The following is a 22,930-nucleotide window of genomic DNA, read 5'->3' on the forward strand; positions in this document are numbered from 1 at the left end:
CTATGCAGGTTGCCCTCTGCTCCGCCCCTATGCAGGTTGCCCTCTGCTCCGCCCCTATGCAGGTTGCCCTCTGCTCCGCCCCTATGCACGTTGCCCTCTTCTCCGCCCCTATGCAGGTTGCCCTCTTCTCCGCCCCTATGCAGGTTGCCCTCTGCTCCGCCCCTATGCAGGTTGCCCTCTGCTCCGCCCCTATGCAGGTTGCCCTCTGCTCCGCCCCTATGCAGGTTGCCCTCTGCTCCGCCCCTATGCAGGTTGCCCCCTGCTCCGCCCCTATGCAGGTTGCCCCCTGCTCCGCCCCTATGCAGGTTGCCCCCTGCTCCGCCCCTATGCAAGTTGCCCCCTGCTCCGCCCCTATGCAGGTTGCCCCCTGCTCCGCCCCTATGCAGGTTGCCTGCTGCTCCGCCCCTATGCAGGTTGCCCGCTGCTCCGCCCCTATGCAGGTTGCCCGCTGCTCCGCCCCTATGCAGGTTGCCCGCTGCTCCGCCCCTATGCAGGTTGCCCGCTGCTCCGCCCCTATGCAGGTTGCCCGCTGCTCCGCCCCTATGCAGGTTGCCCTCTGCTCCGCCCCTATGCAGGTTGCCCTCTCCTCCGCCCCTATGCAGGTTGTCCTCTCCCAGGAAGCATCAACCCGACCGCTGGTAGCCCGGGCTCTTGTCACTGTAAAGAATGGGTGCGCACCTGTACGATGCATTAATGTCCTAGACAGTGAGTTAACCATTCCTGGAAATACTCTGCTGGCCGAAGTCTATGTGCTTGATGGGGAAATTCTTCGGCGGAGGGATTTCACGCTACAGCCAGATAGGAGGTCAGCCTGGACTTATGCCGTAGGTGTCCAACAAAGAGCGACCCCGACAGCTGAATGGAATGGCCAAGTGATCATTTCTCTGATGGGAGTGGACCGCCGAACCCTCACTCCGGGGCAACAAAAGCTTCTCGAAGACACTCTTTGGGAATACCAGGAAGCGTTCTCAAGAAATGATGAAGACTTCGGGTGTACTTCCGCCATTGAGCACGAAATTCCTACCGGTGATGCTGCCCCAATCCGGGAACGCTATCGGCAAATCCCACCCAAGATGTATCAGGAGGTGAAAGATATGGTGGCCAGCATGTTGGAAAATCGGGTGATCCAAGAGAGCCAAAGTCCATGGGCAGCGCCAGTGGTCTTGGTGAGGAAGAAAGACGGATCTCTCCGATTCTGTGTGGACTACCGGAAACTGAATGCCCAGACTGTCCGGGAAGCCTACCCTCTTCCACGGATCGAAGAGTCATTGTCCGCCCTAGGTCATGCAAAGTTTTTTTCAACTCTTGATTTGGCCAGCGGGTACTGGCAAGTACCAGTGGCCGAAAAGGACAAGGCAAAGACGGCTTTCATCTTACCCATGGGACTCTACGAGTTTAATCGCATGCCATTCGGCCTGTCCAATGCCCCGGGGACCTTTCAGCGGTTGATGGAGCACTGTCTGGGTGATCTCAACTTTGAGTCGGTATTGATATACCTGGATGACGTGATAGTGTTTGGAACTTCATTCAAGGATCACCTCCAGAAGTTGCGGCAGGTCTTGGGGCGGTTGCGAGACCATGGTCTCAAGATCAAGCCCAGGAAGTGTCAACTGTTTCAACATCGGATAGAGTACTTAGGACATGTGGTCACCACGGAAGGGGTACAGCCGGCCGCCAGTAAGGTGGAGCCCGTCCAGAAGTGGCCGCGACCGAATACCCTACGGGAAGTGCGGGCCTTTCTGGGTCTGGCCGGGTATTATCGAAGGTTTATACCCAAGTTTGCTCATCTGGCCGGCCCGATAAACGAGTTGCTGAGGGGCACGGCTGGGGGACCCAAGACTCGGCCCATCGAGTGGGGACCACGTCAGCAAGAAGCCTTTGAGGCACTGAAAAAGGCTTTAACGAGTGCCCCAATTCTGGCCTATGCGCGATTTGATGCCCTATTCTTGTTATATACTGACGGGAGTTTACATGGTCTGGGGGCAGTACTATCTCAAATGCAAGATGGACGTGAGAGAGTAATTGCTTATGGCAGTAGGTCTCTGAGGGAGTCAGAGCGCAACCCCGACAACTATAGTTCTTTTAAGTTGGAACTTTTGGCACTGGTATGGGCCATGACGGAAACGTTCGCTGAGTATCTGACGGGTGCCGAAGTGACTGTAATGACTGATAATAACCCATTAGCACACTTAGGGAATGCCAAACTAGGAGCTCTTGAACAGAGGTGGATGGCTCGTCTTTCCAAGTACCAATACCACATCCAGTTTCGGTCAGGAAGGGAGAACAGCAATGCTGATGCACTCTCCCGAGTTCCTGTAGGATTGCCCACCCAGAAAGTTGATGAGGAGCTAGAGGACACTGAAACACCGAATCTCGGTCGATTACCTCTATTCCAGAACTTGGCACATTCAAGTGGGGTGGCTTCTGGGATGCCAATGGTGTTAGGGAAGACTTTGGATGATTGTGGGAGAGTCCAGGATGGCTGTCCGGACCTACGGCGAGTGAAAGAGTGGGTCCGGACCAAAGTCTGGCCACGGCCGGAAGAGAGGGCCTGCCTGACCACAGAAGGACAGAAGTTGCTGAGGCAGTGGGATAAACTAAATGTTATCCAGGGAGTCCTGTGCCGGACTGTATACTTAAAGTCTGAGTTGCAGTACCGACAACAGATTGTTATACCTATGTCTTTGGGATCAGAGGCTGCCCGGGAAGCCCATTAGGGGGGCGCCCATTTTGGGAGCGATAAAACCTACAAGTGGCTCCAACGGCTAGTATATTGCCCTGACTTGACAGATATGGTAACTGAGGCATGTCTGAAGTGTCGAGCTTGCGGATTGAGTAAGAGCCCCGAAAAACGGGCCCCTGTCCAGGCCATCTTCACGTCTGCACCCCTAGAAATCTTGATGATTGACTATGTACAGATTGGGTATTCTGCCTCAGGAGACTCCTACTGCCTGGTCATGACAGATCATTTTACAAAATATGCAGTGGCCGTACCCACCATTGACCAGACAGCAGAGTCAGCAGCTGAGGCAGTCTGTAAACACTTTATACAGGTGTTTGGGTGTCCAAAGAGGATTCATTCAGATCAGGGGGCATGCTTCCAGGGCACCCTGATGACTGAGCTGTACCAGCTTTATGGCATAGAGCGTTCCCGCACGACCCCATATCACCCGCAAGGGAACGGGGCATGTGAGCGATTCAATCGCACCTTGCTCCAGATGCTGCGGACTCTGGAGGACAGTCAAAAGGCTCGGTGGCCAGAATACTTACCCGAACTGATGTGGGCCTATAACAGGGTACACAGTACCACCGGTTACTCACCACATATGCTCATGTTCGGGAGAGCCGGACGGGAAATCGAGGATCTCCACATGCCTGATCCAATGCAGCCACCTCCGAGAAATACCACTGCATGGGCGCAAGAGCACCGGCGTCGGCTGAGAGCAGTGCACAAAGTTGTGGGGGAGCGCCTCAAACAAGTGGTACACCCAAATCCGAGACCCGTGCAAAAAGATGAGTATGCTCCGGGTGACCGGGTGTTGGTCAAGGCCAAAAAGCCAACTGGGAAGTTGGATGGACGGTGGGAGGCAATCCCATATGTGGTGAAAAGAAGGGTAGATCCTGCTATCCCAGTCTGAGGTGGAGCCAGTGGGGAATGAGGGACCCTCACGGAACCTTCATCGTAACATGTTGAGACGCTGCACCTTTGAAGAGCCCAAGGCAACAGAGGAGGTGCCTATCCCTACTTTGAGTACTGTGGAAACCCCTTTAGTTGAGGAATGGTGGGTTGTCCCTGTCCCGGGAACAACTGAGGTTCCATCTGTGATAAGCTTGCCACCCAGGGAGGGAGTTGCACAACCGGCATCCCCTCCCCCAATAAATGTACTTGAACTCCCCAATCCTACGACCCTGCGTAGGACAACTAGGTCCAATGCTGGTGTACCTCCACAGCGCTATGCGCAAGATGAATTTGTATGGGAAGGGTTGCCGAGGACGTCAACCTCTAGTGGGGTGGCATGTGAGATGGTGAAACAGCTCCCATTGTTCATGGACAGAAATATGTACCTGGTTAAAGATGTGCATGGCAAGACCCTGTATCACCTCACAAGCATAGTTTAGACGTATATATTTGTGTCTCATAAATGTGAACAGTATTTATTGTATGTAACTTTAAACCCTGCAGCTGTCAGTAATGATGTGATAATACTTTATAAGGGACAAAAATGTCATTATTCAACCATAAGAGGACGCTGTTTCTCAGCACAGATGAAAGACTGCAATAGGTAGCTCAGATGGGGACGGAGCTACAGGCTGATAAAAAAAATGACATCACAGGAAGTAGAGCAGCAGCCATCTTGGAAGCGGTTGGCAGTTGGCAGTGAATGAGTACAGAGACAGAGGACGTGCGGAAGAGGGAAGAGATAATATTTGCGACTAGAAATCTATCATCTTGATCAGAGCTGTGACACTGTATCCGTATCCTTACCAGATGGGAGAAGATTGCTGAAAGAACGCTTTTGCGCTTTTGTGAAGTTGATAGGACGTTGCCAAGGAGACAAGCCGTACTGACCAGCAGTATTGCTCAGCTGTTGGAGAGGCCTCTCATCTTACTGCGTACTTCAGACATATTGTCCAGAGCAGACCCGGGTCGATAAGATAAGTAAGGCCCACTGCGCCATCGCAGTGGGTAACCGTGCACGCACCTCACATCAGTTTGGCGCCAAAATATTTGAGACTCAGGTAGGGCCTGTAGTTAGTTTAGGTAGTCATTGTAACCCCTTCAGGCCACACTTACTGCACAATCACCGTTTGGGACCATTGTTTCTACAACTACAACATCTAATTATTTGCCATTGAGGCTTCTCTGTGGACCACAATGACCTCATACCTGGATGTTGCTAAGACCTATTTTAGGCCAGAGTTGAGCTCATTCAGGAGGGAACTTGTATTGAACAATATATCTGTTTTTTTTTATTTGTCTTTATGCTCTTTGCTAAGCAGTCATTGTATATAGTAAGTTGTTTGGTTATTCAAGGTGAATCTTGGGAAGGATCCTCCATTAATGGGCACTATATTTATATTTGGGCAGGGGAATAGTCAATTTGGGGTTAGAGTAAATTTATTTTAAGTTTGTAAACTGTTGTGCTATACTGCGGGCGGCTTGTGTTTCACACCCATCCATTTTTTTGTTTCATGTTTAAGAATATTAAAAGGTAGTTGGTGGTTGGAATATCCAGTCATGCCTGTAGGTAACATATAGTGTATATATTGTAGTTGACTCATGTTAAAAGGCGCCACGCTGTATAGCACAAGGGTCTCAGCTTATTCGCTGAGTGTTTGCGAATTTTTCCCTGAGTGTCTTCCCCTGTTAGATTGTGTTCATATCCAAATTGTAGTAAAGCACTTTTGTTAGTTAATCTAGTTTTGGGGCCGTTTATTTCCCATTTGTGACTTCGCTGTATCCTAAAGAGCCCACCCCGGTGCACGGCTTACATGCGTGTCCATGCTGGAGGCCCGCCGGCTGCCTGCGTGTCCATGCTGGAGGCCCGCCGGCTGCCTGGTGTCCATGCTGGAGGCCCGCCGGCTGCCTGCGTGTCCATGCTGGAGGCCCGCCGGCTGCCTGCGTGTCCATCCTGGAGGCCCGCCGGCTGCCTGCGTGTCCATGCTGGAGGCCCGCCGGCTGCCTGCGTGTCCATGCTGGAGACCCGCCGGCTGCATGCGTGTCCATGCTGGAGGCCCGCCGGCTGCCTGCGTGTCCATGCTGGAGGCCCGCCAGCTGCCTGCGTGTCCATGCTGGAGGCCCGCCGGCTGCCTTCGTGTCCATGCTGAATGGGTGTGGATGGGGAGTGGATATGGGCGTGACTGTGAAATGGGTGTGGTTAGGGGGCGTGGCCTAAAACAGGTTGTCCTCTCCTCCGCCCCTATGCAGGTTGTCCTCTCCTCCGCCCCTATGCAGGTTGTCCTCTCCTCCGCCCTATGCAGGTTGTCCTCTTCTCCGCCCCTATGCAGGTTGTCCTCTCCTCCGCCCCTATGCAGGTTGTCCTCTCCTCCGCCCCTATGCAAGTTGCCCTGTTTTCCGCCCCTATGCAGGTTGCCCTGTCCTCCGCCCCTATGCAGGTTTCCCTGTCCTCCGCCCCTATGCAGGTTGCCCTGTCCTCCGCCCCTATGCAGGTTGCCCTGTCCTCCGCCCCTATGCAGGTTGCCCTGTCCTCCGCCCCTATGCAGGTTGCCCTGTCCTCCGCCCCTATGCAGGTTGCCCTGTCCTCCGCCCCTATGCAGGTTGCCCTGTCCTCCGCCCCTATGCAGGTTTCCCTGTCCTCCGCCCCTATGCAGGTTGCCCTGTCCTCCGCCCCTATGCAGGTTGCCCTGTCCTCCGCCCCTATGCAGGTTGCCCTGTCCTCCGCCCCTATGCAGGTTGCCCTGTCCTCCGCCCCTATGCAGGTTGCCCTGTCCTCCGCCCCTATGCAGGTTGCCCTGTCCTCCGCCCCTATGCAGGTTGCCCTCTCCTCCGCCCCTATGCAGGTTGCCCTCTCCTCCGCCCCTATGCAGGTTGCCCTCTGCTCCGCCCCTATGCAGGTTGCCCTCTCCTCCGCCCCTATGCAAGTTGCCCTCTGCTCCGCCCCTATGCAGGTTGCCCTCTGCTCCGCCCCTATGCAGGTTGCCCTTTGCTCCGCCCCTATGCAGGTTGCCCTCTGCTCCGCCCCTATGCAGGTTGCCCTCTGCTCCGCCCCTATGCAGGTTGCCCTCTGCTCCGCCCCTATGCAGGTTGCCCTCTGCTCCGCCCCTATGCAGGTTGCCCTCTCCTCCGCCCCTATGCAGGTTGCCCTCTCCTCCGCCCCTATGCAGGTTGCCCTCTCCTCCGCCCCTATGCAGGTTGCCCTCTCCTCCGCCCCTATGCAGGTTGCCCTCTCCTCCGCCCCTATGCAGGTTGCCCTCTCCTCCGCCCCTATGCAGGTTGCCCTCTGCCCCGCCCCTATGCAGGTTGCCCTCTGCTCCGCCCCTATGCAGGTTGCCCTCTGCCCCGCCCCTATGCAGAATGCCCTCTGCCCCGCCCCTATGCAGGTTGCCCTCTGCCCCGCCCCTATGCAGGTTGCCCTCTGCCCCGCCCCTATGCAGTTTGCCCTCTGCCCCGCCCCTATGCAGGTTGCCCTCTGCCCCGCCCCTATGCAGGTTGCCCTCTGCCCCGCCCCTATGCAGGTTGCCCTCTGCTCCGCCCCTATGCAGGTTGCCCTCTGCTCCGCCCCTATGCAGGTTGCCCTCTGCTCCGCCCCTATGCAGGTTGCCCTCTGCTCCGCCCCTATGCAGGTTGCCCTCTGCTCCGCCCCTATGCAGGTTGCCCTCTGCTCTGCCCCTATGCAGGTTGCCCTCAGCTCCGCCCCTATGCAGGTTGCCCTCTGCTCCGCCCCTATGCAGGTTGCCCTCTGCCCCGCCCCTATGCAGGTTGCCCTCTGCTCCGCCCCTATGCAGGTTGCCCTCTGCCCCGCCCCTATGCAGGTTGCCCTCTGCCCCGCCCCTATGCAGGTTGCCCTCTGCCCCGCCCCTATGCAGGTTGCCCTCTGCCCCGCCCCTATGCAGGTTGCCCTCTGCTCCGCCCCTATGCAGGTTGCCCTTTGCTCCGCCCCTATGCAGGTTGCCCTCTGCTCCTCCCCTATGCAGGTTGCCCTCTGCTCCGCCCCTATGCAGGTTGCCCTCTGCTCCGCCCCTATGCAGGTTGCCCTCTGCTCCGCCCCTATGCAGGTTGCCCTCTGCTCCGCCCCTATGCAGGTTGCCCCCTGCTCTGCCCCTATGCAGGTTGCCCCCTGCTCCGCCCCTATGCAGGTTGCCCGCTGCTCCGCCCCTATGCAGGTTGCCCGCTGCTCCGCCCCTATGCAGGTTGCCCGCTGCTCCGCCCCTATGCAGGTTGCCCGCTGCTCCGCCCCTATGCAGGTTGCCCTCTGCTCCGCCCCTATGCAGGTTGCCCTCTGCTCCGCCCCTATGCAGGTTGCCCTCTGCTCCGCCCCTATGCAGGTTGCCCTCTGTTCCGCCCCTATGCAGGTTGCCCTCTCCTCCGCCCCTATGCAGGTTGTCCTCTCCTCCGCCCCTATGCAGGTTGTCCTCTTCCGGGAAGCATCAACCCGACCGCTGGTAGCCCGTGCTCTTGTCACTGTAAAGAATGGGTGCGCACCTGTACGATGCATTAATGTCCTAGACAGTGAGTTAACCATTCCTGGAAATACTCTGCTGGCCGAAGTCTATGTGCTTGATGGGGAAATTCTTCGGCGGAGGGATTTCACGCTACAGCCAGATAGGAGGTCAGCCTGGACTTATGCCGTAGGTGTCCAACAAAGAGCGACCCCGACAGCTGAATGGAATGGCCAAGTGATCATTTCTCTGATGGGAGTGGACCGCCGAACCCTCACTCCGGGGCAACAAAAGCTTCTCGAAGACACTCTTTGGGAATACCAGGAAGCGTTCTCAAGAAATGATGAAGACTTCGGGTGTACTTCCGCCATTGAGCACGAAATTCCTACCGGTGATGCTGCCCCAATCCGGGAACGCTATCGGCAAATCCCACCCAAGATGTATCAGGAGGTGAAAGATATGGTGGCCAGCATGTTGGAAAATCGGGTGATCCAAGAGAGCCAAAGTCCATGGGCAGCGCCAGTGGTCTTGGTGAGGAAGAAAGACGGATCTCTCCGATTCTGTGTGGACTACCGGAAACTGAATGCCCAGACTGTCCGGGAAGCCTACCCTCTTCCACGGATCGAAGAGTCATTGTCCGCCCTAGGTCATGCAAAGTTTTTTTCAACTCTTGATTTGGCCAGCGGGTACTGACAAGTACCAGTGGCCGAAAAGGACAAGGCAAAGACGGCTTTCATCTTACCCATGGGACTCTACGAGTTTAATCGCATGCCATTCGGCCTGTCCAATGCCCCGGGGACCTTTCAGCGGTTGATGGAGCACTGTCTGGGTGATCTCAACTTTGAGTCGGTATTGATATACCTGGATGACGTGATAGTGTTTGGAACTTCATGCAAGGATCACCTCCAGAAGTTGCGGCAGGTCTTGGGGCGGTTGCGAGACCATGGTCTCAAGATCAAGCCCAGGAAGTGTCAACTGTTTCAACATCGGATAGAGTACTTAGGACATGTGGTCACCACGGAAGGGGTACAGCCGGCCGCCAGTAAGGTGGAGGCCGTCCAGAAGTGGCCGCGACCGAATACCCTACGGGAAGTGCGGGCCTTTCTGGGTCTGGCCGGGTATTATCGAAGGTTTATACCCAAGTTTGCTCATCTGGCCGGCCCGATAAACGAGTTGCTGAGGGGCACGGCTGGGGGACCCAAGACTCGGCCCATCGAGTGGGGACCATGTCAGCAAGAAGCCTTTGAGGCACTGAAAAAGGCTTTAACGAGTGCCCCAATTCTGGCCTATGCGCGATTTGATGCCCCATTCTTGTTATATACTGACGGGAGTTTACATGGTCTGGGGGCAGTACTATCTCAAATGCAAGATGGACGTGAGAGAGTAATTGCTTATGGCAGTAGGTCTCTGAGGGAGTCAGAGCGCAACCCCGACAACTATAGTTCTTTTAAGTTGGAACTTTTGGCACTGGTATGGGCCATGACGGAAAAGTTCGCTGAGTATCTGACGGGTGCCGAAGTGACTGTAATGACTGATAATAACCCATTAGCACACTTAGGGAATGCCAAACTAGGAGCTCTTGAACAGAGGTGGATGGCTCGTCTTTCCAAGTACCAATACCACATCCAGTTTCGGTCAGGAAGGGAGAACAGCAATGCTGATGCACTCTCCCGAGTTCCTGTAGGATTGCCCACCCAGAAAGTTGATGAGGAGCTAGAGGACACTGAAACACCGAATCTCGGTCGATTACCTCTATTCCAGAACTTGGCACATTCAAGTGGGGTGGCTTCTGGGATGCCAATGGTGTTAGGGAAGACTTTGGATGATTGGGGGAGAGTCCAGGATGGCTGTCCGGACCTACGGCGAGTGAAAGAGTGGGTCCGGACCAAAGTCTGGCCACGGCCGGAAGAGAGGGCCTGCCTGACCACAGAAGGACAGAAGTTGCTGAGGCAGTGGGATAAACTAAATGTTATCCAGGGAGTCCTGTGCCGGACTGTATACTTAAAGTCTGAGTTGCAGTACCGACAACAGATTGTTATACCTATGTCTTTGGGATCAGAGGCTGCCCGGGAAGCCCATGAGAAGGGCGCCCATTTTGGGAGCGATAAAACCTACAAGTGGCTCCAACGGCTAGTATATTGCCCTGACTTGACAGATATGGTAACTGAGGCATATCTGAAGTGTCGAGCTTGCGGATTGAGTAAGAGCCCCGAACAACGGGCCCCTGTCCAGGCCATCTTCACGTCTGCACCCCTAGAAATCTTGATGATTGACTATGTACAGATTGGGTATTCTGCCTCAGGAGACTCCTACTGCCTGGTCATGACAGATCATTTTACAAAATATGCAGTGGCCGTACCCACCATTGACCAGACAGCAGAGTCAGCAGCTGAGGTAGTCTGTAAACACTTTATACAGGTGTTTGGGTGTCCAAAGAGGATTCATTCAGATCAGGGGGCATGCTTCCAGGGCACCCTGATGACTGAGCTGTACCAGCTTTATGGCATAGAGCGTTCCCGCACGACCCCATATCACCCGCAAGGGAACGGGGCATGTGAGCGATTCAATCGCACCTTGCTCCAGATGCTGCGGACTCTGGAGGACAGTCAAAAGGCTCGGTGGCCAGAATACTTACCCAAACTGATGTGGGCCTATAACAACAGGGTACACAGTACCACCGGTTACTCACCACATATGCTCATGTTCGGGAGAGCCGGACGGGAAATCGAGGATCTCCACATGCCTAATCCAATGCAGCCACCTCCGACAAATACCACTGCATGGGCGCAAGAGCACCGGCGTCGGCTGAGAGCAGTGCACAAAGTTGTGGGGGAGCGCCTCAAACAAGTGGTACACCCAAATCCGAGACCCGTGCAAAAAGATGAGTATGCTCCGGGTGACCGGGTGATGGTAAAGGCCAAAAAGCCAACTGGGAAGTTGGATGGACGGTGGGAGGCAATCCCATATGTGGTGAAAAGAAGGGTAGATCCTGCTATCCCAGTCTGAGGTGGAGCCAGTGGGGAATGAGGGACCCTCACGGAACCTTCATCGTAACATGTTGAGACGCTGCACCTTTGAAGAGCCCAAGGCAACAGAGGAGGTGCCTATCCCTACTTTGAGTACTGTGGAAACCCCTTTAGTTGAGGAATGGTGGGTTGTCCCTGTCCCGGGAACAACTGAGGTTCCATCTGTGATAAGCTTGCCACCCAGGGAGGGAGTTGCACAACCGGCATCCCCTCCCCCAATAAATGTACTTGAACTCCCCAATCCTACGACCCTGCGTAGGACAACTAGGTCCAATGCTGGTGTACCTCCACAGCGCTATGCGCAAGATGAATTTGTATGGGAAGGGTTGCCGAGGACGTCAACCTCTAGTGGGGTGGCATGTGAGATGGTGAAACAGCTCCCATTGTTCATGGACAGAAATATGTACCTGGTTAAAGATGTGCATGGCAAGACCCTGTATCACCTCACAAGCATAGTTTAGACGTATATATTTGTGTCTCATAAATGTGAACAGTATTTATTGTATGTAACTTTAAACCCTGCAGCTGTCAGTAATGATGTGATAATACTTTATAAGGGACAAAAATGTCATTATTCAACCATAAGAGGACGCTGTTTCTCAGCACAGATGAAAGACTGCAATAGGTAGCTCAGATGGGGATGGAGCTACAGGCTGATAAAAAAAATGACATCACAGGAAGTAGAGCAGCAGCCATCTTGGAAGCGGTTGGCAGTTGGCAGTGAATGAGTACAGAGACAGAGGACGTGCGGAAGAGGGAAGAGATAATATTTGCGACTAGAAATCTATCATCTTGATCAGAGCTGTGACACTGTATCCGTATCCTTACCAGATGGGAGAAGATTGCTGAAAGAACGCTTTTGCGCTTTTGTGAAGTTGATAGGACGTTGCCAAGGAGACAAGCCACAGTGACCAGCAGTACTGCTCAGCTGTTGGAGAGGCCTCTCATCTTACTGCGTACTTCAGACATATTGTCCAGAGCAGACCCGGGTCGATAAGATAAGTAAGGCCCACTGCGCCATCGCAGTGGATAACCGTGCACGCACCTCACATCAGTTTGGCGCCAAAATATTTGAGACTCAGGTAGGGCCTGTAGTTAGTTTAGGTAGTCATTGTAACCCCTTCAGGCCACACTTACTGCACAATCACCGTTTGGGACCATTGTTTCTACAACTACAACATCTAATTATTTGCCATTGAGGCTTCTCTGTGGACCACAATGACCTCATACCTGGATGTTGCTAAGACCTATTTTAGGCCAGAGTTGAGCTCATTCAGGAGGGAACTTGTATTGAACAATATATCTGTTTTTTTTTATTTGTCTTTATGCTCTTTGCTAAGCAGTCATTGTATATAGTAAGTTGTTTGGTTATTCAAGGTGAATCTTGGGAAGGATCCTCCATTAATGGGCACTATATTTATATTGGGGCAGGGGAATAGTCAATTTGGAGTTAGAGTAAATTTATTTTAATTTTGTAAACTGTTGTGCTAGACTGCGGGCGGCTTGTGTTTCACACCCATCCATTTTTTTGTTTCATGTTTAAGGGTATTAAAAGGTAGTTGGTGGTTGGAATATCCAGTCATGCCTGTAGGTAACATATAGTGTATATATTGTAGTTGACTCATGTTAAAAGGTGCCACGCTGTATAGCACAAGGGTCTCAGCTTATTCGCTGAGTGTTTGTGAATTTTTCCCTGAGTGTCTTCCCCTGTCAGATTGTGTTCATATCCAAATTGTAGTAAAGCACTTTTGTTAGTTAATGTAGTTTTGGGGCCGTTTATTTCCCATTTGTGACTTCGCTGTATCCTAAAGAGCCCACCCCGGTGCACGGCTTACATGCGTGTCCATACTGGAGGCCCGCCGGCTGCCTTCGTGTCCATGCTGGAGGCCCGCCGGCTGCCTGCGTGTCCATGCTGGAGGCCCGCCGGCTGCCTGCGTGTCCATGCTGGAGGCCCGCCGGCTGCCTGCGTGTCCATGCTGGAGGCCCGCCGGCTGCCTGCGTGTCCATGCTGGAGGCCCGCCGGCTGCCTGCGTGTCCATGCTGGAGGCCCGCCGGCTGCCTGCGTGTCCATGCTGGAGGCCCGCTGGCTGCCTGAGTGTCCATGCTGGAGGCCCGCTGGCTGCCTGCGTGTTCATGCTGAATGGGTGTGGATGGGGAGTGGATATGGGCGTGACTGTGAAATGGGTGTGGTTAGGGGGCGTGGCCTAAAACAGGTTGTCCTCTCCTCCGCCCCTATACATGTTGTCCTCTCCTCCGCCCCTATACAGGTTGTCCTCTCCTCCGCCCCTATACAGGTTGTCCTCTCCTCCGCCCCTATGCAGGTTGTCCTCTCCTCCGCCCCTATGCAGGTTGTCCTCTCCTCCGCCCCTATGCAGGTTGTCCTCTCCTCCGCCCCTATGCAGGTTGTCCTCTCCTCCGCCCCTATGCAGGTTGTCCTCTCCTCCGCCCCTATGCAGGTTGCCCTCTGCTCCGCCCCTATGCAGGTTGCCCTCTGCTCCGCCCCTATGCAGGTTGCCCTCTGCTCCGCCCCTATGCAGGTTGCCCTCTGCTCCGCCCCTATGCAGGTTGCCCTCTGCTCCGCCCCTATGCAGGTTGCCCTCTGCTCCGCCCTTATGCAGGTTGCCCTCTGCTCCGCCCCTATGCAGGTTGCCCTCTGCTCCGCCCCTATGCAGGTTGCCCTCTGCTCCGCCCCTATGCAGGTTGCCCTCTGCTCCGCCCCTATGCAGGTTGCCCTCTGCTCCGCCCCTATGCAGGTTGCCCTCTGCTCCGCCCCTATGCAGGTTGCCCTCTGCTCCGCCCCTATGCAGGTTGCCCTCTGCTCCGCCCCTATGCAGGTTGCCCTCTGCTCCGCCCCTATGCAGGTTGCCCTCTGCTCCGCCCCTATGCAGGTTGCCCTCTGCTCCGCCCCTATGCAGGTTGCCCTCTGCTCCGCCCCTATGCAGGTTGCCCTCTGCTCCGCCCCTATGCAGGTTGCCCTCTGCTCCGCCCCTATACAGGTTGCCCTCTCCTCCGCCCCTATACAGGTTGCCCTCTCCTCCGCCCCTATACAGGTTGCCCTCTCCTCCGCCCCTATACAGGTTGCCCTCTCCTCCGCCCCTATACAGGTTGCCCTCTCCTCCGCCCCTATACAGGTTGCCCTCTCCTCCGCCCCTATACAGGTTGCCCTCTCCTCCGCCCCTATACAGGTTGCCCTCTCCTCCGCCCCTATACAGGTTGCCCTCTCCTCCGCCCCTATACAGTTTGCCCTCTGCTCCGCCCCTATACAGTTTGCCCTCTGCTCCGCCCCTATACAGGTTGCCCTCTGCTCCGCCCCTATACAGGTTGCCCTCTGCTCCGCCCCTATACAGGTTGCCCTCTCCTCCGCCCCTATACAGGTTGCCCTCTCCTCCGCCCCTATACAGGGTGCCCTGTCCTCCGCCCCTATACAGGTTGCCCTGTCCTCCGCCCCTATACAGGTTGCCCTCTGCTCCGCCCCTATACAGGTTGCCCTGTCCTCCGCCCCTATACAGGTTGCCCTGTCCTCCGACCCTATACAGGTTGCCCTGTCCTCCGCCCCTATACAGGTTGCCCTCTCCTCCGCCCCTATACAGGTTGCCCACTCCTCCGCCCCTATACAGGTTGCCCTCTCCTCCGCCCCTATACAGGTTGCCCTCTCCTCTGCCCCTATACAGGTTGCCCTCTCCTCCGCCCCTATACAGGTTACCCTCTCCTCCGCCCCTATACAGGTTGCCCTCTCCTCCGCCCCTATACAGGTTGCCCTCTTCTCCTCCCTTATACAGGTTGCCCTCTCCTCCGCCCCTATACAGGTTGCCCTCTGCTCTGCCCCTATACAGGTTGCCCTCTCCTCCGCCCCTATACAGGTTGCCCTCTGCTCCGCCCCTATACAGGTTGCCCTCTCCTCCGCCCCTATACAGGTTGCCCTCTCCTCCGCCCCTATACAGGTTGCCCTCTGCTCCGCCCCTATACAGGTTGCCCTCTGCTGCGCCCCTATACAGGTTGCCCTCTGCTGCGCCCCTATACAGGTTGCCCTCTGCTCCGCCCCTATACAGGTTGCCCTCTGCTCCGCCCCTATACAGGTTGCCCTCTGCTCCGCCCCTATACAGGTTGCCCTCTGCTCCGCCCCTATACAGGTTGCCCTCTGCTCCGCCCCTATACAGGTTGCCCTCTGCTCCGCCCCTATACAGGTTGCCCCCTGCTCCGCCCCTATACAGGTTGCCCTCTGCTCCGCCCCTATACAGGTTGCCCTCTGCTCCGCCCCTATACAGGTTGCCCTCTGCTCCGCCCCTATACAGGTTGCCCTCTGCTCCGCCCCTATCCAGGTTGTCCTCTCCTCGGGCCCCGCACGCTTCCCCCTCCTCTCCTTTCTGCTTCTCCCGCACGCATCCCCCTTCTCTCCTTTCTGCTTCTCCCGCACGGATCCTCCACTGCCCTGCACAGCTCCCCTTCTCCACTGTATAAATCCCCCTCTCTCCTTTGCCCCTGTATAGATTCCTCTTCGTCCCTGCCCCATATAGCTCCCCCTCCTTCATTTCCTCCACCCTCATAAAGATCCCTTGTCCTCTCCAGCGGCCCGTAGAGATCCCCCTCCTATCCTCCTCTTCCTCGTACATATCCCTGTACTCTCCTCCTCCCCATCCTCCTCTTTGTATATATCCCCATCTCCTCCTCCATCTCAATTTCCCCCGCCGTGTGGGGGCTGATGATAGTGGTGGTGGTGTATTAGGGCAAGAGCGCTGTGTGGGGGCTAATGATGGGGCGGTGGGGGTGTATTAGGGCAAGATTGCTGCGTGGTGGTGTATTGGGGCATGAGTGCTGTGTGGGGGCTGATGGGGGGGTGGGGGTGTATTAGGGCAGGAGCGTTGTGTGTGGGCTGATGATGGGGGGTGGGGGTGTATTAGGGCAGGAGCGCTGTGTGGGGCTGATGGGGGGTTGGGGTGTATTAGGGCAGGAGCGCTGTGTGGGGCTGATGGGGGTGGTGGTGTATTAGGGCAGGAGCGCTGTGTGGGGGCTGATGATGGGGGGTGGGGGTGTATTAGGGCAGGAGCGCTGTGTGGGGGCTGATGATGGGGGTGGGGGTGTATTAGGGCAGAAGCGCTGTGTGGGGCTGATGGGGGGTGGTGGTGTATTAGGGCAGGAGCGCTGTGTGGGGGCTGATGATGGAGGTGGGGGTGTATTAGGGCAGGAGCGCTGTGTGGGGGCTGATGATGGGGGTGGATTAGGGCAGGAGCGCTGTGTGGGGGCTGATGATGGGGGTGGTGGTATATTAGGGCAGGAGCGCCGTGTGGGGGCTGATGATGGGGGGTGGTGGTGTATTAGGGCAGGAGCGCCGTGTGGGGGCTGATGATGGGGGTGGGGGTGTATTAGGGCAGGAGCGCTGTGTGGGGCTGATGATGGGGGTGAGGGTGTATTAGGGCAGGAGCGCCGTGTGGGGCTGATGGGGGGTGGTGGTGTATTAGGGCAGGAGCGCTGTGTGGGGGCTGATGATGGGGGTGGGGGTGTATTAGGGCAGGAGCGCTGTGTGGGGGCTGATGATGGGGGAGGATTAGGGCAGGAGCGCTGTGTGGGGGCTGATGATGGGGGTGGGGGTGTATTAGGGCAGGAGCGCTGTGTGGGGCTGATGATGGGGGGTGGTGGTGTATTAGGGCAGGAGCGCTGTGTTGGGGCTGATGATGGGGGATGGTGGTGTATTAGGGCAGGAGCGCCCTGTGGGGGCTGATGATGGGGGATGGTGGTGTATTAGGGCAGGAGCGCCGTGTGGAGGCTGATGATGGGGGTGTATTAGAGCAGGAGCGCTGTGTGGGGGCTGATGATGGGGGGTGGTGTATTAGGGCAGGAGCGCTGTGTGGGGGCTGATGATGGGGGGTGGGGGTGTATTAGGGCAGGAGCGCTGTGTGGGGGCTGATGATGGGGGTGGGGGTGTATTAGGGCAGGAGCGCTGTGTGGGGGCTGATGATGGGGGTGGGGGTGTATTAGGGCAGGAGCGCTGTGTGGGGGCTGATGATGGGGGGTGGGGGTGTATTGGGGCAGGAGCGCTGTGTGGGGGCTGATGATGGGGGTGCGGGTGTATTAGGGCAGGAGCGCTGTGTGGGGGCTGATGATGGGGGTGGGGGTGTATTAGGGCAGGAGCGCTGTGGGGGCTGATGATGGGGGTGGGGGTGTATTAGGGCAGGAGCGCTGTGTGGGGGCTGATGATGGGGGGTGAGGGTCTATTAGGGCAGGAGCGCTGTGTTGGGGCTGATGATGGGGGTGGGGGTGTATTAGGGCAGGAGCACTGTGTGGGGGCTGATGATGGGGGTGGGGGTGTATTAGGGCAGGAGCGCTGTGTGGGGGCTGATGATGGGGGGTGGGGGTGTATTGGGGCAGGAGCGCTGTGTGGGGGCTGATGATGAGGGGTGGGGGTGTATTGGGGCAGGAGCGCTGTGTGGGGGCTGATGATGGGGGTGGGGGTGTATTAGGGCAGGAGCGCTGTGTTGGGGCTGATGATGGGGGGTTGTATTAGGCGCCGGTCCTGGTGTTGATAGTCTGGTTTCTCTGCACATTTTGCAGCAGTGACAGCCGCCAGCGTTCTCGGCCGCTCTCTGCTCATCTGTGTAAGTGACTTGGGCACGGCTGGATTGTCTGTCTGCTTCTGTGGGGGGCGCAGAGATGCCTCTTAATTAGTATAAATGGGACCCACTTGCTAAATATATCTGCTGGCCGGGAGCAGGGCGCCTCTGACAGCTGGAGGCATATAATGGCGCCTGCCAGCTAAACTGATCCCTGCAGGCGAACAGCACATTACTCCTGACACTGTACCGCTCTATTACCACCTCTGGTCTCACCGGCAGCCGCCATCGTGTCCCCCCCTCCGGTCCCAGAGCGTCCTCACTGTACACCACAGCCGCGGCATTTGTGGTTCGGCTATAATGGGGCTGACCGGGTCCAGCTTGTAGCATTGATGGCACCATCACTCGCTGTTCATCTCCAGGATCCGTCGTTCCTGCTCCTATGTTCCTCTTCCGGATTCCTGTTCGTTCTTCTTTTATATGCAGATATTTGGAATAAGGTTCTTCTCTGTTCTGTGGCCGCAATCCATGGTCTGACCATCCCCTCCCACAATTCCCCCGGAAAGTCACTATAAGGCCCTGAGTTCTGGATACTTGCGACCTACAGCAAGTGTGTCCTTACATCTGTGGCAGAGGTGGCCATGTGACTGCAGAGAAGACATAGCCGGGGGGAGAGAGGGGACGTCACCGACCTGTGCCCTCCTGCATCCATACACTGCACGTCTGTCACCTTATCCTTCTCAAGGACGGAGACTGTGCAAAATAATAATCCTGCTGACCAGTCCGCCACATGTCCGTGTACTGCTCTATCCGAAAATCTCAGCACCAAGATAATGGACACAGTCACAAATGAGGGCAGCTGGATCTCAGGATGTCAGTGATGAGCGAGCACTGCCATACACGAGTGCTTACTGCCGGTAACGAGCACTAATCGCGGCTCTATATAATCCTCACACGTCTCCTAATGTGATTGCGGCTCTATGTAATCCTCACGTCTCTTCATGTGATGGCGGCTCTATATAATCCTCACACGTCTCTTCTTCATGTGATCGCGGCTCTATATAATCCTCACACGTCTGTTCTTCATGTGATCGTGGCTCTATATAACCCTCACGTCTGTTCTTCATGTGATCGTGGCTCTATATAATCCTCACGTCTGTCCTTCATGTGATCGCGGCTCTATATAATCCTCACGTCTGTCCTTCATTTGATCGCTGCTCTATATAATCCTCACACGTCTGTTCTTCATGTGATCGCGGCTCTATATAATCCTCACGTCTGTCCTTCATGTGATCGCGGCTCTATATAATCCTCACGTCTGTTCATGTGATCGCGGCTCTATATAATCCTAACGTCTGTTCATGTGATCGTGGCTCTATATAATCCTCACACGTCTCTCCTTCATGTGATCGCGGCTCTATATAATCCTCACATCTGTTCTTCATGTGATCGCGGCTCTATATAATCCTCACACGTCTCTTCTTCATGTGATCGCGGCTCTATATAATCCTCACGTCTGTTCTTCATGTGATCGCGGCTCTATATGATCCTCACACGTCTCTTCATGTGATCGCGGCTCTATATAATCCTCACGTCTCTTCTTCATGTGATCGCGGCTCTATATAATCCTCACGTCTCTTCATGTGATCGCGGCTCTATATAATCCTCACACGTCTCTCCTTCATGTGATCGCGGCTCTATATAATCCTCACACGTCTCTTCTTCATGTGATCGCGGCACTATATAATCCTCACGTCTGTTCTTCATGTGATCGCGGCTCTATATAATCCTCACACGTCTGTTCTTCATGTGATCGCGGCTCTATATAATCCTCACACGTCTGTTCTTCATGTGATCGCGGCTCTATATAATCCTCACACGTCTATTCTTCATGTGATCGCGGCTCTATATAATCCTCACACGTCTCTTCTTCATGTGATCGCGGCTCTATATAATCCTCACACGTCTCTTCTTCATGTGATCGCGGCTCTATATAATCCTCACGTCTGTTCTTCATGTGATCGCGGCTCTATATAATCCTCACATGTCTCTTCTTCATGTGATCGCAACTCTATATAATCCTCACACGTCTGTTCTTCATGTGATCGCGGCTCTATATAATCCTCACACGTCTGTTCTTCATGTGATCGCGGCTCTATATAATCCTCACGTCTGTTCTTCATGTGATCGTGGCTCTATATAATCCTCACGTCTGTTCTTCATGTGATCGCGGCTCTATATAATCCTCACGTCTGTTCTTCATGTGATCGCGGCTCTATATAATCCTCACATGTCTCTTCTTCATGTGATCGCGGCTCTATATAATCCTCACACGTCTCTTCTTCATGTGATCGCGGCTCTATATAATCCTCACGCGTCTCTTCATGTTATCGCGGCTCTATATAATCCTCACACGTCTGTTCTTCATGTGATCGCGGCTCTATATAATCCTCACACGTCTGTTCTTCATGTGATCGCAGCTCTATATAATCCTCACGTCTGTTCTTCATGTGATCGCGGCTCTATATAATCCTCACACGTCTGTCCTTCATGTGATCGCGGCTCTATATAATCCTCACACGTCTCTTCTTCATGTGATCGCGGCTCTATATAATCCTCATGTGTCTCTTCTTCATGTGATCGCGGCTCTATATAATCCTCATGCGTCTCTTCTTCATGTGATCGCGGCTCTATATAATCCTCACACGTCTCTTCTTCAAGTGATCGCGGCTCTATATTATCCGGTTTCTTTGCTCTGGTACTGTCTGGGTGTGTGTTACAGGGGGAGCGTGACCATCACTAAGTGCTTTTGTCCAGCTCAATATTTCCTAATTAATTCTCAGCCTTGAGAGCAGAGATTAGAGAAAAAATCCAAATTACAGCTCAGCCGTGCGTGCGATGTATTGACGGACACACGTGACCAGAGGCGGCCTGTCAGAAGCTTTTCAGCAGACTCTATCTGGCTTCTGGTGTAAAGATGGTGTGGTGTTTGGGGATCAGGATATCCCGGGGGTCGGCTCCTGCGGGGAGGATGAAGGGGTCCCTGCTCTGCGGGGTGGCTCGGCTGATGGGACTAATGTCTTTTTTTTTTTCCTTCCAGTTTGCCGCGCAATGACTACACGGTTCAGGTGAATGTTAACGACTACCTTGACATTTACTGCCCACATTATAACGATACGATGGCGGATCACCAGATGGAGCAGTATATATTACATGGTGAATTATGAGGGCTACCACTCTTGCAACACCAGCCATGGCTTCAAGCGCTGGGAATGTAACCGGCCGCACTCCCCGCACAGCCCCATCAAGTTCTCGGAGAAGTTTCAGCGGTACAGCGCCTTTTCTCTGGGGTACAAGTTCCACGCGGGACACAACTACTACTACATCTGTGAGTATCGGAGGGTAGAGCCGCATTGGGGCCATCAAGTACATTCAGCAAGCGCGCTGGAGATCTCAGTGTCCCAGGAACAGAACCAAGGCGTTACATTTTAGCCCAGTGGTGAGCCGCCTGCAGCCTCCGACAGGGGAGCGTCTTACCTTGCGTTTGTTAGATGGAGGACGTGTCATCTGACTCTGGGTTTGTGCACCATGTATTGCATGCCTGCACTGTCCTGTAATACGGATGCCTGTATACAGCGGTGTAATAAGACTGGTGCATATCTCACCCTAGTGGTCAAAATATAGAATTGCACATGTGATCAGTGCAGTGGATGTTGCTCACTGACACAGGAGGAGCCGCTGCCTCTGAGTCTGCGAGTGATCACTGCCATCCATCTACCCCAGAGCGAAGGCTCACACCGGATTGTGGGATCTGTCCGGCTGATGTATGGGCTCCTCGCACTCCAAATTCTGCCGGATGTAAGGGGGATGGCCTCACTCCCAAGTCACATGTGAGAGGGCACTAATCACAGCAGACAGGTGGAGGCTCCCGCTGCAGTCATCTGTCGTCCGGTGGATGGACATCCCCGGTCCCCTTACAGGATCCCTCCTGCTGATACTCAGTTGAACCCTTCAGTTGTTCCTCCTGGTATTTTAGTCTTAATTTTTACATTGCACCCATTCTTATTGTTTTTTGTTTTTTTTTTCTTTTTCCAGCAACACCAACCCACAACCACCGACACTCGTGCCTGAAGATGAAAGTGTCCGTGTGCTGCGCAACCAGTAAGTGTTTAAAACCTGGGACCTGGAGGGATGGTGATTGCTTACTGTTGTCAGGACTACGTCAGGCGCGTGGTAATGGTGTCGTCCTTCCCCCGCAGCGGCTCATTCTGGAGAGAAGCACGCTCCCACCCTGCCCCAATTCACGATAGGACCAGAGGTGAAGATTGAAGACCTAGGTGAGTCTGCTCACCAGGGCTGTGGAGTTGGAGTCGTGGAGTCGGAGCTAATTTTGATGGAGTCGGAGCCGGAGTCGGAGCTAATTTTGATGGAGTCGGAGTCGCAGCTCATTTTGATGGAGTCGGAGTCGGTATAAAATGAACTGGCTCCGACTCCTAGAATATATAATAAATTGGGCACAGTAGTGCAATGCAGAATGTGTTGAATATTTTTTTCATAGGAATTTGGGAAAGTTATGAAATGTCCTATAAATGGCTGTTCTGTTCCTGATCTAAGGCTACATTCACACACAGCGTTTTTGCTGCGTTTTTTGAGGATACATTTTTCAGCTGCAAAAGCAGATCAGCTTTTTAAAAAACTGCATCACCTGAAAGGTTTTTGAGCTCATAAAAAAGCATTAGAAAAAGGCCACACAAGCTGACTGCTCATTCTTTGTGAGGATCCTCACAAAACGCTGTGTCTGAATGTCCTATCTTGTCACCCATTGCCTTTGCTGGGATGCCCAGAGTCACTGCATTTCACTGAATTATTTTGCCATCAATATTCGATGTTTGTAAAGAAGAAAGAAATTGTTAGCAAGACACTGGCAGTAACAGATAGTAAAGCTCATCACAGCAGCCAGCTTCTCCAGGCCTTAGTGGAAAAAGTTCTGCAAGATTACCAACTCAAAAAAGAACAGGTTTTTGCTATTGTAAAGGACAATGCTTCAAACTTGATAAGTACAATTAAACTGATGAATGAGAGTAATGAACAACAGCTAGAAGAAAATTTAGGATTTAGTATGTGTGAGATGGAGCCACAGCGCTGCTCATGTAACGGAGGAACAAACAGATATTACAACAGAAGAACAGAAAAATGATACTTTAGGATTAGATGATCTTGTTGAAGCTGCTTCAAAAC

General features: G+C 54.3%; 2 protein-coding genes and 1 pseudogene across 2 annotated transcripts in view; all 3 read left to right on the plus strand.

Annotated features, from left to right (window-relative positions):
* The window catches only part of LOC142260629 (uncharacterized), a 220,650-nt gene that overhangs the window by 76,244 nt on the left and 121,476 nt on the right, over positions 1-22,930 (plus strand). The window lies entirely within an intron of this gene.
* Positions 773-11,127, plus strand: LOC142260631 (uncharacterized). The gene is made up of 4 exons (XM_075332024.1): positions 773-2,304; positions 8,189-8,767; positions 8,999-9,717; positions 10,576-11,127. The coding sequence occupies exons 1-4, from the start codon at positions 888-890 to the stop codon at positions 11,125-11,127; spliced, it is 3,267 nt and encodes a 1,088-aa protein (XP_075188139.1). The 5' UTR covers positions 773-887.
* Positions 11,177-22,166, plus strand: LOC142260632 (ephrin-A3-like; annotated as a pseudogene).

The sequence above is a fragment of the Anomaloglossus baeobatrachus genome, unplaced genomic scaffold (assembly GCF_048569485.1).
Source record: "Anomaloglossus baeobatrachus isolate aAnoBae1 unplaced genomic scaffold, aAnoBae1.hap1 Scaffold_143, whole genome shotgun sequence".
Classification (NCBI taxonomy): domain Eukaryota; kingdom Metazoa; phylum Chordata; class Amphibia; order Anura; family Aromobatidae; genus Anomaloglossus; species Anomaloglossus baeobatrachus.

Bases quoted from the DNA above. Each gene is read 5' to 3' on its own strand.
- LOC142260631 (XM_075332024.1), top strand. From the start codon at position 888: ATGGGAGTGGACCGCCGAACCCTCACTCCGGGGCAACAAAAGCTTCTC. The intron at 2,305-8,188 runs CCCGAGTTCCTG...TTAATGTCCTAG, and splicing joins CAGCAATGCTGATGCACTCT to ACAGTGAGTTAACCATTCCT. The intron at 9,718-10,575 runs GCTCGTCTTTCC...CATTCAGATCAG, and splicing joins CTCTTGAACAGAGGTGGATG to GGGGCATGCTTCCAGGGCAC.